This window comes from Ctenopharyngodon idella, chromosome 2, assembly GCF_019924925.1.
Source record: "Ctenopharyngodon idella isolate HZGC_01 chromosome 2, HZGC01, whole genome shotgun sequence".
Classification (NCBI taxonomy): domain Eukaryota; kingdom Metazoa; phylum Chordata; class Actinopteri; order Cypriniformes; family Xenocyprididae; genus Ctenopharyngodon; species Ctenopharyngodon idella.
The window spans coordinates 20,601,721-20,622,281 of NC_067221.1; the positions used below are offsets into that span (position 1 = coordinate 20,601,721).

The 20,561-nt window shown below is 35.1% G+C and overlaps 2 protein-coding genes across 5 annotated transcripts in view; one reads left to right on the forward strand and one right to left on the reverse strand.

Annotated features, from left to right (window-relative positions):
- LOC127523162 (tyrosine-protein kinase JAK1-like) lies at positions 1-18,261 on the forward strand. Of its 2 annotated transcripts, none has more exons than XM_051913557.1 (24): positions 1-152; positions 378-557; positions 642-765; positions 1,671-1,803; positions 1,894-2,045; positions 3,218-3,557; positions 3,676-3,876; positions 3,960-4,117; positions 5,166-5,280; positions 6,351-6,546; positions 6,960-7,066; positions 7,821-7,964; positions 8,043-8,130; positions 8,248-8,375; positions 9,062-9,197; positions 11,855-12,006; positions 12,159-12,318; positions 12,565-12,653; positions 13,380-13,563; positions 13,756-13,880; positions 16,079-16,251; positions 16,702-16,819; positions 17,210-17,320; positions 17,473-18,261. In XM_051913557.1, exons 2-24 carry the CDS (start codon positions 434-436, stop codon positions 17,578-17,580), a joined length of 3,366 nt encoding a protein of 1,121 aa, XP_051769517.1. In that variant the 5' UTR covers positions 1-152; positions 378-433; the 3' UTR covers positions 17,581-18,261. The 2 variants fall into 2 exon arrangements, with proteins under 2 accessions (XP_051769517.1, XP_051769524.1); XM_051913564.1 differs by having other exon boundaries at positions 27-157.
- LOC127523241 (phosphoglucomutase-1-like) overlaps positions 18,116-20,561 on the reverse strand; it is a 12,237-nt gene continuing 9,791 nt past the window's right edge. The window contains exons 12-14 of one of the 3 annotated variants that reach the window (XM_051913745.1): positions 20,390-20,558; positions 20,184-20,245; positions 18,116-20,106 (exon numbers count right to left, since the gene is read on the reverse strand). The gene's annotated coding sequence lies outside the window, so the exon portion shown is untranslated. Of the gene's footprint in view, positions 20,559-20,561 lie in introns of all 3 variants that reach the window. The other 2 variants (XM_051913736.1, XM_051913726.1) reach the window with 2 other exon arrangements.

Below are 20,561 nucleotides of genomic sequence, written 5' to 3' on the forward strand. Positions count from 1 at the left end.
TTAAGGGTTAAATAAAGTTGACGTCAAATGAGGGAAACGTCAAGCAGCCAATCAGGATCGGCTTGTGTGTCACGTAGTTTATCAGAAATTCTCGTCAGTTTCTTCGGAAGCGAATCGCGTTGTGTGAATCAGATGATCTTTCGCACTGGACGGTAAGGTACAATTCGTTTACATGATTTATATAATTTATAAGTTAACTTTGACTAATGACATTCAGAAATAACAGAGAAGTGTGTTAGCTGTGAATTGAGCGTTTTCTCAAACTTTCAGTTTCTATTAAACTGCCTTAAATGACTCCAGGTGTTCGTATTTCAAAGAGGACGTTGTTATATGATGACAGAATATCCGTTTTTACTAGAGTGTTCTGTAATTTATAGGACATTGTTGGAATGGAAAACACCCAGCACTATATAGTGCTGAGAAGTAGTCAATCATGGCCTCAGTGATATTACAAGGGCTCGAGATCCATTTTTACCTGCCAGAGACACACCAGATTATTCATCTCTCGGGAACTTTCACAGCAGAGGAACTGTGTGTTGAAGCTGCCAAGAAGTTGGGTAAGTTTTTCTGCTATTGCACAAGATGAACATTGTATTATGACAGAAAAACAAGACAAACCGATTGTTGTCTTATTATTATAGGTATATCTCCTCTGTGTAGCAGTTTGTTTGCCCTGTATGATGAATATAGCAAGGTCTGGTATCCACCCAATCACTCCTTCAACATTGATGAGACAACAAGACTGAAGCTTTTCTATCGTATGAGGTATTCCTGTTCTTAGTCTTTTCGCATCTATTTTTCCTTCCCAGTTTGGTACAGCAGCGTTTCCCATGGGATTTTGTTAGACTACAGTGGGGGGTGGACCTCTGTCCCTCTAGGATTGTAAAACAAATGCACTGTAAAATAAATGTAAATGAAAAATAAATATTTCAGTAATAAATATTTGGTAACACTTTAGTATAGGGAACACATATAAACTATTAACTGTGACTTTTCCCTCAATAAACTTATAATTTACTGCTTATTAATAGTCAGTAAGTTAGTTGTTAAGTTCAGGTATTGGGTAGGATTAAGAATGTAGAATAAGGCATTAATATGTGCTTAATAAGTACTAATAAATAGCCAATATTCTAGTAATATGCATGCTAATAAGCAACTAGTTAAAAGACCCTAAATTAAAGTGTTACCAAATATTTCAGTTCAGTACGTATATTATTTTACTTTACACTACAGTAATGACAATATTGATGTTTTATGTCAAAATTTTGACTTTTCATCTAATAATAATATGACACAGAAAGACCTAATTTTGACTTTATCTCACAATTTCAACATTTTAATCTTATAATTATGATTTAGTATGTCATAATTATGACATCACAATTTCGACTTTATATCCACAACTGACATAGTAGGCTATGTCATGATTATGACTAGAATGTCATAATTTACAACTTTTTTTATCTCATAATGTCTATTTTTTATCTCATAGTATCTCATGTCATATTATGTCATAATTTCGACTTTTTATGTCATATTTATGAAAATAATGCATGTGCTGTCTTCCCAAAAGCTATGGCAGGCCGTCAGAGTCTAGGCAATTAATGGGAAACAGTGTACAGATATTTTAACTTTTACATATTTACATTATAATCACCTTTTTGGGGCAGGTTTTATTTTACAAACTGGCATGGGAGCAGCAAGACATCTCTTCCAGTGTGCAGATACTCTCTCAAACGAGGGACAGGGTCTACGGGCGCAGCTGTGCTGGATGTAGCTTCACTAACGTACCTCTACGCACAGGTACGGTGACAAGAACATTGGACAATGTTAAAGATACGTTGTTCAAGAAAGTTGTGGCTGCTCATTTCTATGTGTGTTTATGTTTGGCAGAGTCAGAGTGACTTTCAGAGCGGTCTGGCACCGCTGCGTAGGACTCGTGATGAGAATGACATCCAGCAGATAGAAAATGAGTGTTTGGGTATGGCTGTGATGGCCATCTCCCATGATGCCATTGAAAAAAATCTTCCTGTTGGTGAATTTGAGTAAGAACTCCTTTTTTCATTTAAGTCTGAAATATATTTTGAAACATATTTCAAAAGTATAATTGCATGATCCGTGTTTTCCCTGAGATGGAGATCACAGGTGTAAAGTTGAAATTTTACCCCAAGTCGTCCGAAATTTCAACCCCATGTGATCGAAGAAGCAACTTTACCATTAATGAGTCATTACACTACCAGTCAAAAGTTTGGAAACATTACTATTTTTAGTTTGTTTAGTTTAAGTTTCTTATGCTCACTAAGGCTGCATTTATTTCATAAAAAATAGAGAAAAACAATAATATTGTGAAATATTATTACAATTTAAAATGATGGTTTTCTATTTTAATATACTTTAAAATATAATTTATTTCTGTGATGCAAAGCTGAATTTTCAGCATCATTACTCCAGTCTTCAGTGTCACATGATCCTTCAGAAATCATTCTAATATGCTGATTTGATACTCATTTATCATCAATGTTGAAAACAGTTGTGTTGCTTAATATTTTTTTGGAACCTGTGATACTTTTTTCAGGATTCATTGATGAATAAAATGTTAAAAAGAACAGCATTTATTCAAAATATAAATCTTTTCTAGCAATATAAATCTTTACTATCACTTTTTATCAATTTAACACATCAGTGCTGAATAAAAGTATTAATTTCTTTCAAAAAAAAGAAAGAAAAAAAAATTACTGACCTTTTGAACGGTAGTGTATATTGTTACAAAAGATTTCTATTTTAAATAAATGCTGATATTTTTTAACTTTTTATTCATCAAAGAATCCTGAAAAAGTATCACAGGTTATAAAATAGTATTAAGCAGCACAACTGTTTCCAACATCGATAATAAATCAGCATATTACAATGATTTCTGAAGGATCATGTGACACTGAAGACTGGAGTAATGATGCTGACAATTCAGCTTTGCATCACAGAAATAAATTATATTTTAAAGTATATTAAAATAGAAAACCATGATTTCACATATTTCACAATATTATTGTTTTTTCTCTATTTATTATGAAATAAATGCAGCCTTAATGAGCATAAGAGACTTCGTTCAAAAACATTAAAAATAGTAATGTTTCCAAACTTTTGACTGGTAGTCTATGTTGTGCCATTATTAACTATTAAAGTCCCTGAAACTTTCATTGTTATGCTTTATCTTTGTCAGGTACAAGAATTACATCCCCTGGGTCCTACAAGAGTCCATACGTCACAGGAACATTCTCACACGTTTACGCATATCCAACGTCTTTAAAGTGTTCCTTGAGGAATTCACCAGGAATACTGTGCAAGGCAACAAGATCAGTACGCATGACCTGAAGGTCAAATATATGTCCACTTTAGAGACTCTAACGAAACACTTCGGCCAGGAGGTGTTTAAACCCTCTTCCCTTATCATACATGAGAATGAGCAAATGCTCACAGACTCCAGCTGTGCTGCTGATGTTGACTACAAGATCCTGGTGTCTGGCACCACTGGCATTCATTGGTGTAAAGTCCCCTCTGCGGTAAGAAGGCTGTAGTACAAATAATATCCACATATTAATAAATTGTATCCATAATATATCCATTATATAATAATATATCCATTTTGACAGTTTCTAATGTCAAATATTTGTTTCCAAGACCTGTTCAGACCTGTGTACCAACCAGGAGAGACGTGAATCAAAGAGGGACAGTAAGAAACAAAAGAAGCCTAAGAGTAAAGAAGCATCATATGATCCAGGAGGGGAAAGATGGACACTCTTTTCAGACTTTAATGAGATAACGCATCTTGTCATCAAATTCTCCATTGTTACCATCCACAAACAGGACAACAAAAGCATGGTGAGGCTCACTGTGAGATCTGTAATCTGTCAGTTTTGGTTCATTTTAGTATGACCCTGTTTTATTTTCTTGATTTTCTACAGGAGCTGATGTTGGCGACCCATGAGGAAGCGCTGTCCTTTGCCAGTCTTGTAGATGGATATTTTAGGCTCACAGTAGATGCACATCATTTCCTCTGCAGGGATGTGGCTCCTGTCTCATTGGAAATTAACCTACGAGAGGGCTGCCATGGTCCAATCAGGTTAGTACATTCACTCATCCTGTTTAAAGGAATAGTACACTCAAAAATTAAAATTAACTCATGTTGTTCCAAATCTTCCAAAACTTTCTTTCTTCTGTAAAACACAAAAAGAAATGTTTTAAAGGAAAATACTAAAGTGACAGTAAATACATTTGTAATGTTACAAAAGCATTGTTTCATATAAATGCTGTTATTTTTAACTTCTATTCTTCAAAGAACCATGCAAATATATCACAGTTTCCTCAAAAATATTAAGCAGCACAACTGTTTTCAATGCTGATAATATTAAGAAATGTTTCTTGAGCACCAAATCATCATATTAGAATGATTTCGGAAGGATCATGTGACACTGAAGACTTGAAATGATGCTGAAAATTCACAGGAATAAACTACATTTTAAAATATTTCAAAACAGTTGTTTTGTAATAATAGTAAGTAACAATATATTGCAATAATATTTCACAATATTACTGTTTATACTATATTTCTTTTGAACAAATAAATGCATCTTTGGTGAGCATAAGAGCCTTTCAAAAACATTAAAAAATCTTACTGACCTCAAACATTTCAATGGTAGTGTAATAATGAAACTTTAATTCATCCCATAATTCATATAACATTCTATAGACCTTATTCACAGCAGCACCATCTTTGACAGGAATGAAAGCAAGGCTGTGAGGAATAGACATACATCTCTTCTATGGGTTGTCCTGTTATTTTTTAATGTGTTTTTGGATTGACGAAACACTTCAAAAATATCTTTCCAAGAAATTTCAGTAGAGAAAAAACTTCAGACAATATTAGCTGTGGAAAATTACAAGTGATCGAGGAGCTTTATACAGCTTTTTACAGCAGATGTCATTGAAAACACAGTAAGTCTATTCCTCACAGCCTCGCTTTCATACCTGTCATGGTGCTGCTCTGAATAAGGTCTATAGCTCTAATTAAATTGCTCAGTATGTTTTATCAGCATCTACAATTGTCTAATGTAACCAATAATCAAATGATAGATGTAATGATGTAATGGTATCTCTTTTGTACCCCTCAGTACTGAATATGCCATCCATAAACTCAAGCAGGAAGGTTATGAGGAGGGCATGTACCTGCTGCGCTGGAGCACTCATGACTACGATCAAATTTTCCTGACTGTCATATGCAATGAGGTAAGCACTAGGGATGTTTCCCACCAGTTAATTGACGTGTGACAACACTGGTAAAACCGGTTTCATCGAGAGGAGGCGGGGGTGGGTGACATTGTAGTTTTTCCCTCTTTTGTACCTTGCCTTTAAATCACTAATTTGAATGCAAAAGTAAAATGTGCACAGCCGCACAGGCATTCATAACAGTGCGGAGCAGAGCGAATGTTTTCAATTAATTCCTTGAATTATAAATGCCGGTTCGGCCATGCGCATTTTACTTTTGCATTAGCGCCAATTCGGGGGCAGCAATTGCTTGAGTATTATTCTTAATGAAAAACACAACAACAAAACAGTACAATGACAAACTCCCTTAAATAGGCACTTTTACATTTAGCTTTGAAACCAAATCTTCCGCCATCGTCTTGTCAGTCAGCTCCTCACTCTCGTGATAAATGAAATCTGACTCCTGCTGCTGATTTGTGCTGCGACTCTCATTCGGCTCACGCTGTATTTAGCAGACACGTTCAGTTTTTAATTGTAGCATCTGTTCTCTAACTTAACTGAATGATTTTACTACTATAAATAATCAAAACGACGGTGGGGACGGTGGGCAAGTGATGGAACCGGTAACACCAGTAACACAGACTATCGCAGCAAGCCTAGTATACACAGTTACTATACATTCTACTTGTGAAAAAAGAGCTTTCAGTAAAAGTTGAGTATCTCCAGCAAATATAGAATAAAGGCCAATTCACACTGCACCGACAGATGCAGTCGGGTTTTGTCAGATCAGTGTGTTACCCCTGTCGGTGTCTGTTGGCATCTGTCAGAGCTTGTTTTTGTTGATTGAACATGCTGAATTGCCGTTTGTCTGTCTTAGAATGTCTGAGAAGTGACGCACTGTAATCTGGTGACTGTTGCCGTTAGTCTGTGTCTGTCAGTGCAGTGTGAAGTGGCCTTCAAAGAACATATGTTATATGAAAATAAGTTTGCATTATAATCTGTTGAACTTTAGGGGGAAATGTCACAATTTTTCCATGTTTCACTCAGAATAACTAAATCAAATCTTCAATCAATCAAAAATTTTCTTCTAGAGGGATTGTCATGGCGGCATCACCAAATCCTTCAAGAACTTCCAGATTGAAGTGTGCGCACAGGGCTACCTCCTGACTGGGACAGATATTGTGAAACCCACTCTGAGGGAGCTGACGGACCACCTATCTGGCCAGTGTCTCACAACAGACCACACCAGCTTAAGACTTGAGCGTGGCTGCCCACCCCAGCCAAAAGGTACTGAAGCTTCCCTCCAACAGTGATATTGTGAGAAGAATTCAGAAGTATTGCAGAAGTAGATAGCCAGAGGTTTATAATATTTGTCTTCTTAATTAAATAATTTACAGAGGACCTATTACACGTTTTTACATTTTCAACTTTCTTTATTGTGTAATGTTGCTGTTAGAGAATGAAAAAGTTCTGCAAAGTTACAAAGCACAAAGTCCATTCCAAAGGAAGTTATTCTCTATATCAGTAAGCACTGTTTCTGAACTTCCTGAAACACCTTGATTGTAGTCTTGAATTTTCTTCTGAGAACGAATTAACTGTCAAAATCAGAAGTAACTGTTCTTAACAGGGTGACTAAAATCATGCTTATGTCTTGAAAGATGGCAGAAACATGAATAATCTTCAATTTCGCTGCTTCACAGAGCAATCCAACCTCGTCATGATAACCAGAAAAGATTCAGAATCATCACGCTCTTCCTACAGTCATCCTACAATCTTCCATAAGATCCTCAAAGAGGATATTACCCAGGTTGGACATCAAAAAACTGTGCTTATGTGTATGATATGAATAAAGTTAAATATGTTTACTAGAAAAAAAAAAAACATTTTCTTATAGTCAGAAGTTATTTCTTGGTGTGTCCTGCTGGAAGATCTGACCAAAGTGGGCAGCTGTGGCAGCCATTATGTTGCACTGCTAAAAAAAAAAAAATAATGATGTGCATGGATAAATAATTTATAATAAATACTGCAATATTTTATTAAAAAAATTAGAATTGTCTATTTTGATTTTTAATGGTGACTTTATCTAGTACTTTTGTCTTGGTTTCTAGTAAAAATCTTAACACCCTTAGAACAAAATACATTTTCTTGTAAAAAAAACAACAACAAAAAAACAAATTTGTCTAAAATAATAAGACTTGATTTAAGCATAAATCTAAGCCATGTTAGTGAGATTTATATTTAAAAACAGAAAAGTACATTTAAAATGTATTCTCTGAAAGCAAGTTTTATGGTCTTGTTTTACTGTACATATCAATTTAGTCAATTCAGTTTATCTGGTTTTAAGGATGTTTAGATATTTTTACTGGAAAACAAGACAGTCAAGAAAGTTTTGCAGTCTTGAAGCTGGATAGACCAGGTTTACAGTGGTCTACTAGTTCAGATCAGCTATTGTGTTCCAGATTAGGTTGGATTTTCCAGCAGGGACATCTAGATAAAATTTATCTGGAGCGTTGAAATGGAAAGAAATGCTCCGTCTTATGAAGCTGATGCTTGTAAAACAGGAGAAACACCTGGGTCAAGGCACTCACACAAACATCTATTCTGGGAAGCTGAAGCTGAGAAATGAGGATGATGAAGGTTTTCCAGGCCATGAGGTGGTGGATGTGGTTCTGAAGGTTCTGGGAGCAGGACACAATTACATTTCTGTAAGTGGCAAACCATCTTTTTATACATGAGTAAATAACGGGTAATTGCTTTGACAAATACTGCTCTACTTCTCTTAGGCCTTCCTGGACACAGTCAGTATAATGCAAAAGATATCCCATAAACACATGGTTCTGATGTATGGCATATGCATGCACAGCATGGACAGTAAGTAGCTCCACTTGACAAAAATGCAACAATGCTTATTTGTATTTTTAAAGTTAAAGGAATAGGTCAGCCTTTTACTGCAGATTATCTCACGTCTCATTGCTGTTGTTCTGCCAGTTCTTATGGTGGAGGAGTTTGTTCAGCACGGCCCTCTGGATCTGTTCATGAGAAACCATCGCTCTGATCTCACATCCTCTTGGAAGTTCCAAGTTGCGGAGCAGCTTTCCAGTGTCCTCAGTTATTTGGTACAATATTTAAGTTTGAACTTGACCTTGTTTCACCCTTGTTTACATTCTGTGAAATATTTAAAAGTTATGGGTGATTCTAATAGGCATATTTGAGGCGTACACGTCTTAAATATACATAGAAAATAGATTTTTTATAACACATTTTTAGTTCCCAGTCAGTGTTATTTTAGAATTATTTATATAACATTATTTTGTATTAGCTTTATTTTTATATTTTCAGTTTTCATTTTCATTTTCCTTTAGATTTTGGTAATTTTGTCATGTGCTTTCGTCATTTGTATTAGTTTAGATTTTTTAAATATATCTATTTAGCTTTAATTTATATTTATTTCAGTTTTAGTTTTAGTGATTTTAGTTTAGTTAAGTAGTACACATCTTAAATATATATATATATATATATATATATATATATATATATATATATAATTTTTTTTTTTTTTAAATAGCTTTTTTAATAATGTATATTTCAAGGTAAATCAGTAAAGTTTTAGTGACAGCCCTGGTTAATGATAATTTAAAACAAAACTTTTTTTTTAAAAGAAACAATAATGCAAGATTAGGCCACACTGTTTATAAATGAATTTTAGCCTTTTATTGACACTTTTTCTTCTTTATTGCAATCACTTGACAGTTTTACCACCTAGACATTTTTCTTTAAGACTGTCTTATTTTCTCTCTTTTAGGAGGATAATAAGCTTGTCCACGGCTATGTCTGCTCTAAAAACATCTTGTTGAAGCTGGATGGTCTGGAAGGACAGGGTGGTCCTTTCATTAAACTGAGTGATCCTGGACTGTCCATTTCTGTGCTCAGCCGAAGGGGTAACAAACGCTCATACACGCTTATCTAGAGAGGCTCTGTATACCCTTACGCCATACAAGTGTCAGTGACAAGTTATTTTTCAGTTTCACTAATACTGAAATGCTGCTTGGTGTGACAAAATCACAGCCAGTCAGAACATATTTAATGTTAATATACACCAATAAGAATTCACTGTGGTGGCGCTGAACTACTATTCAAAACTTTTTTAAAGTCTCTAATTCTCACCAAGACTGCATATATTAAAAAATATATTATTTTTTTACTGCCACTTTTCAATCAATTCAATGGGTCCTTGCTGAATAAATGTTTTAATTTCTTTAAAGAAATCCCAAACTGACCCCAAACTTTTGAAGGTAATGTGCTTACAGAAAAAGAAACAAAAAAGGTCTTTTTTTGTCACATGACAGAAAAAGAAACCAAGCAAACAACAGTGTTACAGTGTTAAAGTGTCATTGACAGTTTCTGACAGAGCCCATAGGCTTTATGCCGAACATCACATGAACAAACAGAAAAACAAGTCTCATTGCATCCGCTTGCTGGAGAAAGTGTTAACAGCAGAACAAACTGACGGCAATATCTATGGACTTTTTAAAGGGTTAGTGCACCCAAAAATTGAAAAATTGTCATCTTTTATCTTTAAAGCACAAATTAAGATATTTTAAAGGAAATCTGAGAGATTTCTGTCCCTCAGTTGACAGTCTATGCAACTACCACTTTGATGCTTCAAAAAGTTCATAAAGAGATTGTTAAACTAATACATACGAATTGAGCGGTTTAGTCCAAATTTTCTGAAGACACGATCGCTTTATATGATGAATAGGTTTAATTTAGGCTTTTATTCACATATAAACATTCAACAAACGGAAGCTCAAGCATGCTTTCTTGACGTGAGAACCAATGAGGTTCATTCTCGTGTTACGCAGCACGTTTGAGCTTCTGTAGGAACCAGTGTTGGGAGTAACGCATTACAAGTAACGTGAGTTATGTAATCAGATTACTTTTTTCAAGTAACTAAAGTAATGCATTACTTTTAAATTTACAACAAAATATGTGAGTTACTTTTTTAAATAAGTAATGCAAGTTACTTTGTTTTCCCATATTGATTGACAGCTCTCCTGTCCTCATTGTGAGGGGAATTGTAAGCACAGAGGCTTTGTGTGTGCTGTGTGTGAACATGATGGTTATTGTAGTTCTAGAATAAATCTGAGCAGGCATTTACTCATCTCACTTATACAATAACAGATTCAGTATCCCTCAAAATAAATAAAAGCAGTGAAATGCAAAGTCAGAATATTACGCAAACCTGCAGTAATTAAAGAAATATGTTAAATTACACATATATACTTTATGTATTTAATCTCACTTTATTAAGAAATGTCTTTGCTGCTGACTTTTGATGATCCACTTCAACCATACCAATAATCAAAAATGACTTTAGTTAAACATCACATTTGTTTCATTTTTGTTTTATTGCTGCGCCCTCTACTGTACAGGCATGAATTTGCAATTTCTTCAGTCTGAGGCTTATTCATTTCACTTTTGCTGTGAAAGGGCCTTTAGTTTTACCAAAAATAGAACGTTTATTTTCTATTTTTTATTAAAACACATGCAAGCCCAGCTCAGGTGACAAAAAGTAATGCGAAAGTAATGTAAGGCATTACTTTCTATAAAAAGTAACCATGTAATGCAATTAGTTACTTTTTTAGGGAGTAACGCAATATTGTAACACATTACTTTTATAAGTAACTTTCCCCAACACTGGAACCAATGAGGTTAATTCTTGTGTGTTGTGCAGCATGTTTGAGCTTCCGTAACAACCAATGATGTTCATTCTCATGTTACGCAGCACGTTTGAGCTTCCACAAGAACCAATGAGGTTCATTTCTCATGTGTTACGCATCAAGTTTGAGCTTCTGCAAGAACTAATGAGGTTCATTCTCATGTTATGCAGCTTATTTGAGCTTCCGCATAAACCAATGAGGTTCATTTCTTGTGTGTTATGCATCAAGTTTGAGCTTCCGCAAGAACCAATGAGGTTCATTCTTGTGTGTTACGAAGCACGTTTGAGCTTCCACAGGAACCAGTAAGGTTCATTCTCATGTGTTACGCAGCACGTTTGAGCTTCCGCAAGAACCATTGAGGTTTGTTCTTGCGTGTCAATCAAATAGTTGAGCTTCTGTTTATGTTCGCTGATCAATATTTATATGTGAATAAAAGCTTAATTTCAATCTGTTCATCATATAAAGCGATCGTGTCTCTTCAGAAAATTTGGACTAAACCGCTGATTCATATGGATTCTTTTTTTGAACTTTTTGAAGCATCAAATTGGTAGTTACATAGACCATCAGTGGAGGGACAGAAATTTCTCAGGTTTCATTAAAAATATCTTTTGTGTTTCGAAGATGAACGAAAGTCTTATGGGTTTGGAACGTCATGAGGGTGAGTAAATGATAAATTTTTCATTTTTGGGTGAACTATCCCTTTAAGGTAATCAGCCAGCCTAGCTAGTTCTTTTTATTGTTGATGTTTATTCAGTTTAAATATCTACAAGTTAGTGAGAAGAAGAAAAATAAAAAAACTTTTAAATATCAAATTAGTTGTTTGTTGCACATAACCCCCATTTTGCACTACTAACACTCATTGTGCACGTCAACAGAGTGTATTGAAAGGATCCCCTGGATCGCTCCAGAGTGTGTTAATAACCCCAAAGCATTAAGCGTTGCAGCAGACAAGTGGGGGTTTGGGACCACGTTGTGGGAGATCTGCTACAATGGCGAGGTGCCCCTGTCTAAAATGAAGCTGTCAGAGGTGCTTCACTCTTCCTTGATGACATATCTAATATGTTTCTACATTTAGACTTGACCAAAGCAGCCGTTGTTTTATTGTAATTGAAAACCATGTATTGTCAGTTGCTTCTTAAACTATAATGTTTTTAATGTAACATCTGTGTGTGTAAATAGAAAGAGCGATTCTATGAGGTGTGCGGTACTCTGGTCACTCCCAGCATCAGTGAACTGGCTGATCTGATCTCCCAGTGCATGAACTATGACCCCCGGAAGAGACCGTTTTTCAGAGCCATAGTAAGAGAGCTGGGCCGCATCAAAGAGCAACGAGAGCAGGGTATCTGTCAAGAATTTTTTTTATTATTATTTTTTTGTTGTTGTTGTCATCAAGTGCATCAAAAGATTTAATATTTCACCCCAAAACCAAAAAGAAAGAAAAAAAAAAAAGTACTGTATAGTCATGACCCTCCTTAAAAAATGTTATTTAAAAGGTGGTATTATTTAAATTTTAAAATACAACTAGAAGTATAAATCATGGTAGTATTTGTTATACTAAATTTAATGTTTAATTTTTTATCTACAGAACTTATATCAGGGGTAATTCCTCCACAGGAGACTGATCCTGCAGATTTCAAGAGGAGATTCCTCAAAAAAATCCGAAAACTTGGAGAGGTACTGGACTTTTAGTAAAAAAATGGAATTCTAGAATTGAGTTTTTAGAACACATTTTAATTTAGTGTTATTTTAGTATTATTTATATAATATCATAGTATTTATAATTTTGAATTCACTTTTATTTTTTTATTTTTTCAGTTTTTATTTTAATCTTAGTTTAAGTTTTTATAATTTTGTTACGTGCTTTAGTTATTTGTTTTTTTTTTAACATTTCTATTTAGCTTTAATTTATATTTATTTCAGTTGTAGTAATTTTAGTACTTCATCTATTTTATTTAAGGTAATGGCTGAGACAATACTTCTAATATTTTTCTAAGTAATGTTCTTAATCTAATATTTATATTTTATTTTATTTTATTTCAGCTTTATTATTTTAATTAACGGAAATTATTTTTCATAGTTTGTTTTAGTTAACACTGTTGTTCCTAATGGGACTATTATCATTAACAATATTTAATGAAATTTCAAATTAGTATAATATAGTATAGATAAAAAAAAAAAAAAAAAAAAAAAAAATTCTATATAAATTCCTTTAGAATTTTGAACTAGGGGTTCTAATTGGAAATCTGGACCAAGTTAAGCCAATTTCACACTTGATCCATTCATCATGAGATGAGATCCTTACATTCCCTCTCATCCCTCCTGAATCACATAATCCCTTTGGTTTCATGTGTCCTTGATTCATTACATCTGTTTACATTGTTCGTTATAAATCTTGTCCAGGGTAACTTTGGGATGGTGGAACTGTGTATGTATGATCCTAATGGAGATCAGACAGGTGAGCTGGTGGCTGTCAAATCTCTGAAATCAGAGAATGAGAGCAGCAACCTGAGGAGAGAGATCAACACCATCAGAAACCTCTTCCATGAAAATATCGTCAAATACAAAGGCATCTGCAATGAAGAAGGCAAGTCGTAAACACACTTTCACACACAAGTCTCTGTTTAGTGTTTAGACACAGTATTCACATTTGTATCTAATCTTTATGGCTTACGCCTTCATGAATAAGATTTTATACTTCAGTTACAAAAGATCATATAGTCCAGTTATATATACATTGACCGTATTACTTATTGCTTGCGCTGAATGTGTCACTCAGGAGGAATAAACATCAAGCTCATTATGGAGTATTTGCCCGCCGGCAGTCTGAAAGAATACCTGCCCCGTAACAAATCCAACATTGGACAAAAGAGACTGCTGCTTTATGCTCTTCAGATATGTCAGGTAATATAGCCAACAGTGTTGGGGAAAGAGGGGTCATGAACTGCGTTGGTAACACTTTACAATAAGGTTTATTAGTTAAACATTAGTTATTTTATTAACTAATGTGAACTAACCATGAGCAATGCATTTGTTACTGTATTTACTAATCTTCGTTAAAGTTAGTTAATGACAATACAGTTGTTCATTATGTTCATGTTAGTTCACAGTGCATTAACTAATGTTAACAAGATTTTAATAATGTATTAGTAAATGTTGAAATAAACATTAACAAAGATTAATAAATGCTGTAGAAGTGCAGTTCATTATTAGTTCATGTTAACTAATGTAGTTAACTAAAGTTAACTAATGAACCTTATTGTACACTGTGTTGTTTTATAGTGTTTCCTGGGGTGCACTTATAATGTTAGTATGCTTTTACATCAAAAATTGTCAAAATGTAGAAATAAAAGGCATTTTTGCTACCCTGATTTTACCCCTCTTATTTGAACGCTCTGTTTTAAGGGGTGTGTCTGCTGTGAGAATTCAGTGTAAACGCCCACTGCTGTGATTGGTTAACATCGTTCCATTTGAAATAGCCAACTTATTACTCTCTTTTAGCACGTTTTTACTATCACAGCTCTCAAGGTTAACTAATTGTGAAAAGTGCTGCATTACATTTAGATCTATGGCATTATATCTAGATCATGACATGAAAGGTTGCAGTCATGAACATCGTAGCCGATCACAGACATGTTGTTGAGCACATGAAAGCAGTGATCTCATCATTGCAACTCAATTTCTGTACACTAACAAATGCTTTCATCGTTACTAACAGCGCAAACGCGATATAACTAAGAGATTCGTTGAATAAAACAGAAGTTTTGGCATGTGTCCAGAACTCGGTCACTGATAAACTCGTGCTATTTGATTGACAGCTCCAGCAATTGCAAAGGGAGCCTGTATCACTCTTCTCTCTTCCTCATCTCAATAAACATGCCAGTGGGCGGGGCTAACAGTGCAATGATGAAGTAGGCGTTGATTTCTTCTGTGGAGGCGGCGTTTCACCTGTCATAGATAGGCACATTCCAAGATCAGTCATTCAATGGGCCTGGTGTCAGTAAAAGCTTTTATTGGACTAACAAGGAAGTTTTCAGTTCTAAAATTACAGGATATTCTCATAGTACAATGACCTCTTATATAACAAAAGCTCAAGGAAAAGTTGATTTCTCAGTTCATGACCCCTTTAAGTAATGCGTTAAAATATTGCGTTACTTTTTCTCACCTGGCTGAGACGCTCTCTTTTTTGCAAGTGTTTAACAGTAATGCATTCAACAACATACCCTATATAACATACATCTTCATTTTCTTTTAAAAATACATATTATTATATTCTGACTACTTAGAATATTTCCGGACCCCTAGAGCTAACTGACTAACTGTCTAACTGACTGTGTTATGGAGAAGAGAGAGAATTTTAATTCAGGTGTTTAAGCAAATTAATTAAATTGAAAATTAATGTGCATTTCTTTTATAAAAGTAACTGAAATATTTATGTGTAAATTTATAAAGTAATGCTTTACTTTACTCATTACATCAAAAAAATAATCTGATTACATAATGCATGTTACTTGTAATGAACACTGATAGCCAATACAACAGGCAGCTACTTTACCCATTACTCATTACTTTACCCATTACTTTTTTTGTTTTGTTTTTTTTTGTGTGTGTGTGTGTTTTTTTTTTTTTTTTTTTAAATACACTAAACAAGCTTACAGATACCACTTAGTTTGATATTTTGGATCCAATGCAATTACATTCAGACATATTTAATTGTGACTTAAGTGTATAAATATGCCACACATCAGTAGCGATCACTATGAGTAACTGTACTTCTGTCAAGTGATCTGTCACACTGCTGCCTAGAAAGATGGCGCTTTAAATATTGTGTACTGTTACACTTCTCGAGTCAAATATACAGGATTCTTACTGGAATTTTTATAAATATATTTGGAAATGTTTTTATAGAATTCATAAAACATAGATTTTTTAAGATCACGTTTTAGTTCCCAGTCAGTATTATTTATATAGTATTATTGTAGTATTTATTAATATTTTGATTCAGCTTTTAATTTTTTTATTTTCAGTTTCCATTGTAATTTTAGTTTACATGTGTATAGTATAGATATTGTGGGTTTGACCGTTTCCTGTGTGTTCATCAGGGAATGGAATACCTGGGATCTCAGAACTACATCCACAGGGATCTAGCAGCGAGGAACATCTTAGTGGAGAATGAATCACTTGTGAAGATTGGGGATTTTGGTCTGACAAAGAGCATCAAAGAAGATAAGGATTATTACAAAGTGACAGAAGAACAGGACAGTCCTGTGTACTGGTAAAGCAGCACCCATTTCAGCTTAGATTGGACGTTATACGACTTTAAATATTTGAATCATCGTGTAAATCCCTGTCTCAACTTGTTGTTTTTAAATTTGTTGAATATTATATAATTGTATTATTTTATATAAAGGAGAAATGGATAAATGTTTTCTGATGAGTTCTCAGGTTAGCCAGTGATTTATACAGTGCCATTCAAATGTTTGGTGTCAGCAAGATTTTTACAGTAAAAATACAGTTACAAAAAAACATATATTTCAAAACGTAATTTGTTCCTGTGATGGCAAAGCTGAATTTTCAACATCATTACTCCAGTCTTCAGTGTCACATGATCTTTCAGAAATCAATCTAGGATGTTTGCTGCTCAAGAAACATGATTTCTACATGATTCAGATATTGTTTAATTCCACAGGCACTACCTTACACTAATTGTCCTCTGTCTGTGCAGGTATGCTCCAGAGTGTCTGATTAATCGGAAGTTCTACAAGGCATCTGATGTTTGGTCATTTGGGGTCACCCTCCATGAAATTATGACCTACTGTGACCGTGAGAGCAGCCCTCCACAGGTGAGCCGCCCCTGGCCATTACAAACCTGATATTGACTTCATTGAATACTTCAGGTAACACAGTGACCCATTCACTGATTCCTGTTATTATATTTTGTCAAAGTCCCTTTCAAGGAAAGTCTGTTCACTCATTGTCCATATTTGCAATGCCTCCGGGCGGATAAACTGTCCCATTAATGTTGTTTCTTATGCTCAAATAGCATTAAAAAACATATTTTTGCTAGACCAGCCAATGTGCATGTGCAGTCCTAAGTGCACGTCTCAGGCTTTTTTATTTAGAAGGCGGGACTTATTCCGCAATGCTGCACTTTCTCCCATTTATAGTAATATGTGTGCACCGTCTTTGTATATCTACAGTCTTTGATGTTGCTGAAAATATATCTCTGATAGGTTTTCCTGAAGATGATTGGTCGGTCTCAAGGGCAGATGACTATGGCCAGACTGGTAGAAGCTCTTGAGAAAGGCTGGAGGATGCCACGCCCAGATTCATGCCCTGAAATGGTAAGATACTTGACCTCTGAGAAACAGCCCCCCGTGGACTTTTGTCTATGGAAGGGCTGTTATTTGGTGCATTTGTACACTAAAATGTACAGATATTGTATTATACTGTATTATGGCTAGATTCTCCAATATATGTGTCTCTGTGGCTGCAGGTGTACACTCAGATGCAGAGATGCTGGAGTCAAGCCCCAGAAAACAGAGTGGACTTCAGCAGCCTGACTGAGGAGTTTACGTTTCTCCACTCTAGAGAAAGCATCTAACTTCCTTTCATCACATCAGTTTCACCTACAGAATTCAGATTAATTTTATATTTTTCAATACCTTCCTCATTATACTAAAGCCCGGGGTATACTTCGGCCGTCTGCGTTTGTGCACCGTCCGCATGACGTAATTTTCGGCTGGCCGCACATCCCGGTGGGCATGCAACAGCGCACTGTGCATGTGTCGAACTCAGTCATCAGCGCGCATCCGTGGTTTAGTATACTTTAAAAGATGCGCGGGCGCGGAAAGTGAAGTATACCCGGGGATTAAGAACTATCATGCATGTTACTTTCTCTATAAATCATTGCTAGTTAATCACCTACCTCCAAAACACTCTGTTTATACAGTGTATTCTTATTGGTTAACACAACAACCTACACTTAGCACTTAACCTAAATTTATTTTTGGAAAGGTAAAATGCAGAAGTGCCTTAATATCACAGGAGATATATTTGTTGTATTTGACTGCAATATCTAAGACAGAGACAGACAGATAGAAAGAAAGAAAGAAAGAGAAAGAAAGAATGGAGAGTGGATGAATACTGTCATACTTGTCATTTCATTTTTCTATTTTTTTTTTTCAATAAAGTATTACTGGGTGTTAAATGTGTCCTAAAGACATTCAGTATATTGTACTGTAAATCCAGTAAAATATGCTAAAATAAATATATCTAAAAATGATGCTCTTAAATCATATCTAGTTTAAAAAGTTTAAAAGTTTCTGATTTGTGTTTATAGGATCACCTGATATTATCTAAATTTGTGTTAGAGGTCATAGATCCAATTCTTTCAAAGAGAGAGAGTGGGTCCATTTCACCAGTTCGTCCATTTCTTGCTCCCAGTTTTCCTGCCCATCTGAACCCTGAGCAGGACCAGGCATCAGCAATTCTAGTGGGGTACACATAGAAACTGAGGTGAGATGGGATCTCTGCAAGAACACACAGACTGATCTACAGGACCAAAATCACCTGGAGCTCTGCACTGCATGTAGAGTCTTCTCATGCGTTCCACACGGGTGTGCTTCACTTGGATGTCTTTCTTTGGACGCTTCTGAACAGGGCTGCACATAATGACAGAAAACTTTAAATAATGTTTAGAGTATTTTACTGTGCTGGTGTTCAGCATTATATATATATATAGGTGTTCCAATATTAAAAAGTAAAGCCCATTATATCCACTAAATAAAAGCATGCATTGATAAGCTATAAAAAAAATGTAAAATTATAAGTTAAAACAGTTTGTATGGAGTGCAGTTCTTTACTATCTATTCTACAAAATTAGCAAAAAAAGACCTTTTTTTTTTTTAATTTTACTAAATGGGGCAAATTATCGCGAGAGCACAATAGAGTACCTCAGGGATGACATGTTTTTGTAGGCCAACCCGGAAGTTAGCGACACACGGGTTCCCTTGGTCGAAAGCCAAGGCATTTTTCCCATAGACTTTCGGAAAATCGCAAAAAATAAGCTCTGTGTTTAACAAAGGGTTATGACATTTACACGTTTTGTCTATCAACTTGGCACACCATGGTTGCGGATCAACGTCACCACCACCAAGCTTCCTCAAACTTTATTTAAAAAACAACTCTATTTAAAAACATGCTTGCTGATTATGATCTGCGCTGTGTATGAATACTTATCCACTTTTTCATGAGAAATGCTGTCCAAATGTCCTGTTTGTCATGATGACGTCTAAAGTCCCCGCCATACCCGTCTTCCTCTGGCATTCCAAAGAAATTAATACGAGTGGAAAATATTTTCTCCCTTCTACCACACGCTCTCTGTTCTTTGCGGACGCAAAATTGACTAGTGCAAACATTAGTAAATCATGTTGCGTGATTCATTTAAATACTCTCCTCTCCTCTCCTCCTTGGGTCTGAAAGGGGACCTCCTACAAATGCATATGCAATAAGGTCAGCTGCAAAAACAATTGTCCATGCCTTTTCAGCGCTAATTTTGCACTGCATGTCTTTAGTAAATCCCAACAGTAGTTTTTTAACGCCAAAAAAGGGTTTGCGCTAGCGCAAATAGGATAAAAGTGATACAGAACATTACAAGCACTACTTTATCTCAGAAATGTTCTGTCAACTTTTAATTGAAACAAAAAATAATTTTATTTTTAAAAAAATACTATCTGAACTTGTATGTAATGAGTGGACGTGCATTAAATCAACTCACATGCTGCCCTGCGCTTGAACGAGACAATCTTTTTCACCGCTTGTTGACCCATAATGGACTTCACATCTCTCTGTATATTTGCTGAATTCATCCAAAGCTGTAATAAAGAATATCAACAAATTTGGCAGACCATCTCCACACCAGACTCTATATTTGAAAACATATTAGAGAGATCATAAAGTTTGCTTTGCAAATGAAGCACTAGCATTAGATTTGCTGATGTATTCCACACCATCACTATAAGTCTTATTAAATCACTTACATTCACTTCCCATCAGAAGTTCTGGGTTGGTGGTGGCGATTTTCATCCATATGTCGAGATACTCCTCAAAGGCAATTCTACACACTCGTCTTGTAAAGAAAATGAGCTAGTTTACAAAGCCTATATTTTTATGATATCTATTAAAAATGAAAAAGTAAATAGTTACAGAGTTAAAACATTTGTGGTCTTGCCTCTCCCTTGACTTCAGCCCCATACCTGCAACACCATCTGTGATTTAAATGGTGAAAAAATATGGTTCGAAAGTATTGTCATTTTAATAGGATTTTTGTAAATGTTATTTAGTTGTAATAATGTGTAATGCAAGTGAAGTGATGTGAAAGGTGGAGTTCGTAGCTTGTGGGTTATTCTTACCCTCTAACTCCTGGCTGTTTGTAATGATTTGTGTCGACGGAGAGCAGGACAGCATATCATATGCTTCCATGGTTACTGATTTCTTTAGCAGTAGGCAAGAGAGCAGTTTAAAATGAGTGTGGATTATGCTGACTCATCAAAAGTACTGTATGTGCATGTGGCCTGTAACCTG

What these genes read in the sequence shown, in the direction of transcription:
- LOC127523162 (XM_051913557.1), top strand. Translation starts at nt 434, where the DNA reads ATGGCCTCAGTGATATTACAAGGGCTCGAGATCCATTTTTACCTGCCA. An exon ending in GGCTGCCATGGTCCAATCAG is followed by an intron (nt 4,118 to 5,165) that starts GTTAGTACATTC and finishes TGTACCCCTCAG; the next exon opens with TACTGAATATGCCATCCATA. An exon ending in AAATCCGAAAACTTGGAGAG is followed by an intron (nt 12,654 to 13,379) that starts GTACTGGACTTT and finishes AATCTTGTCCAG; the next exon opens with GGTAACTTTGGGATGGTGGA.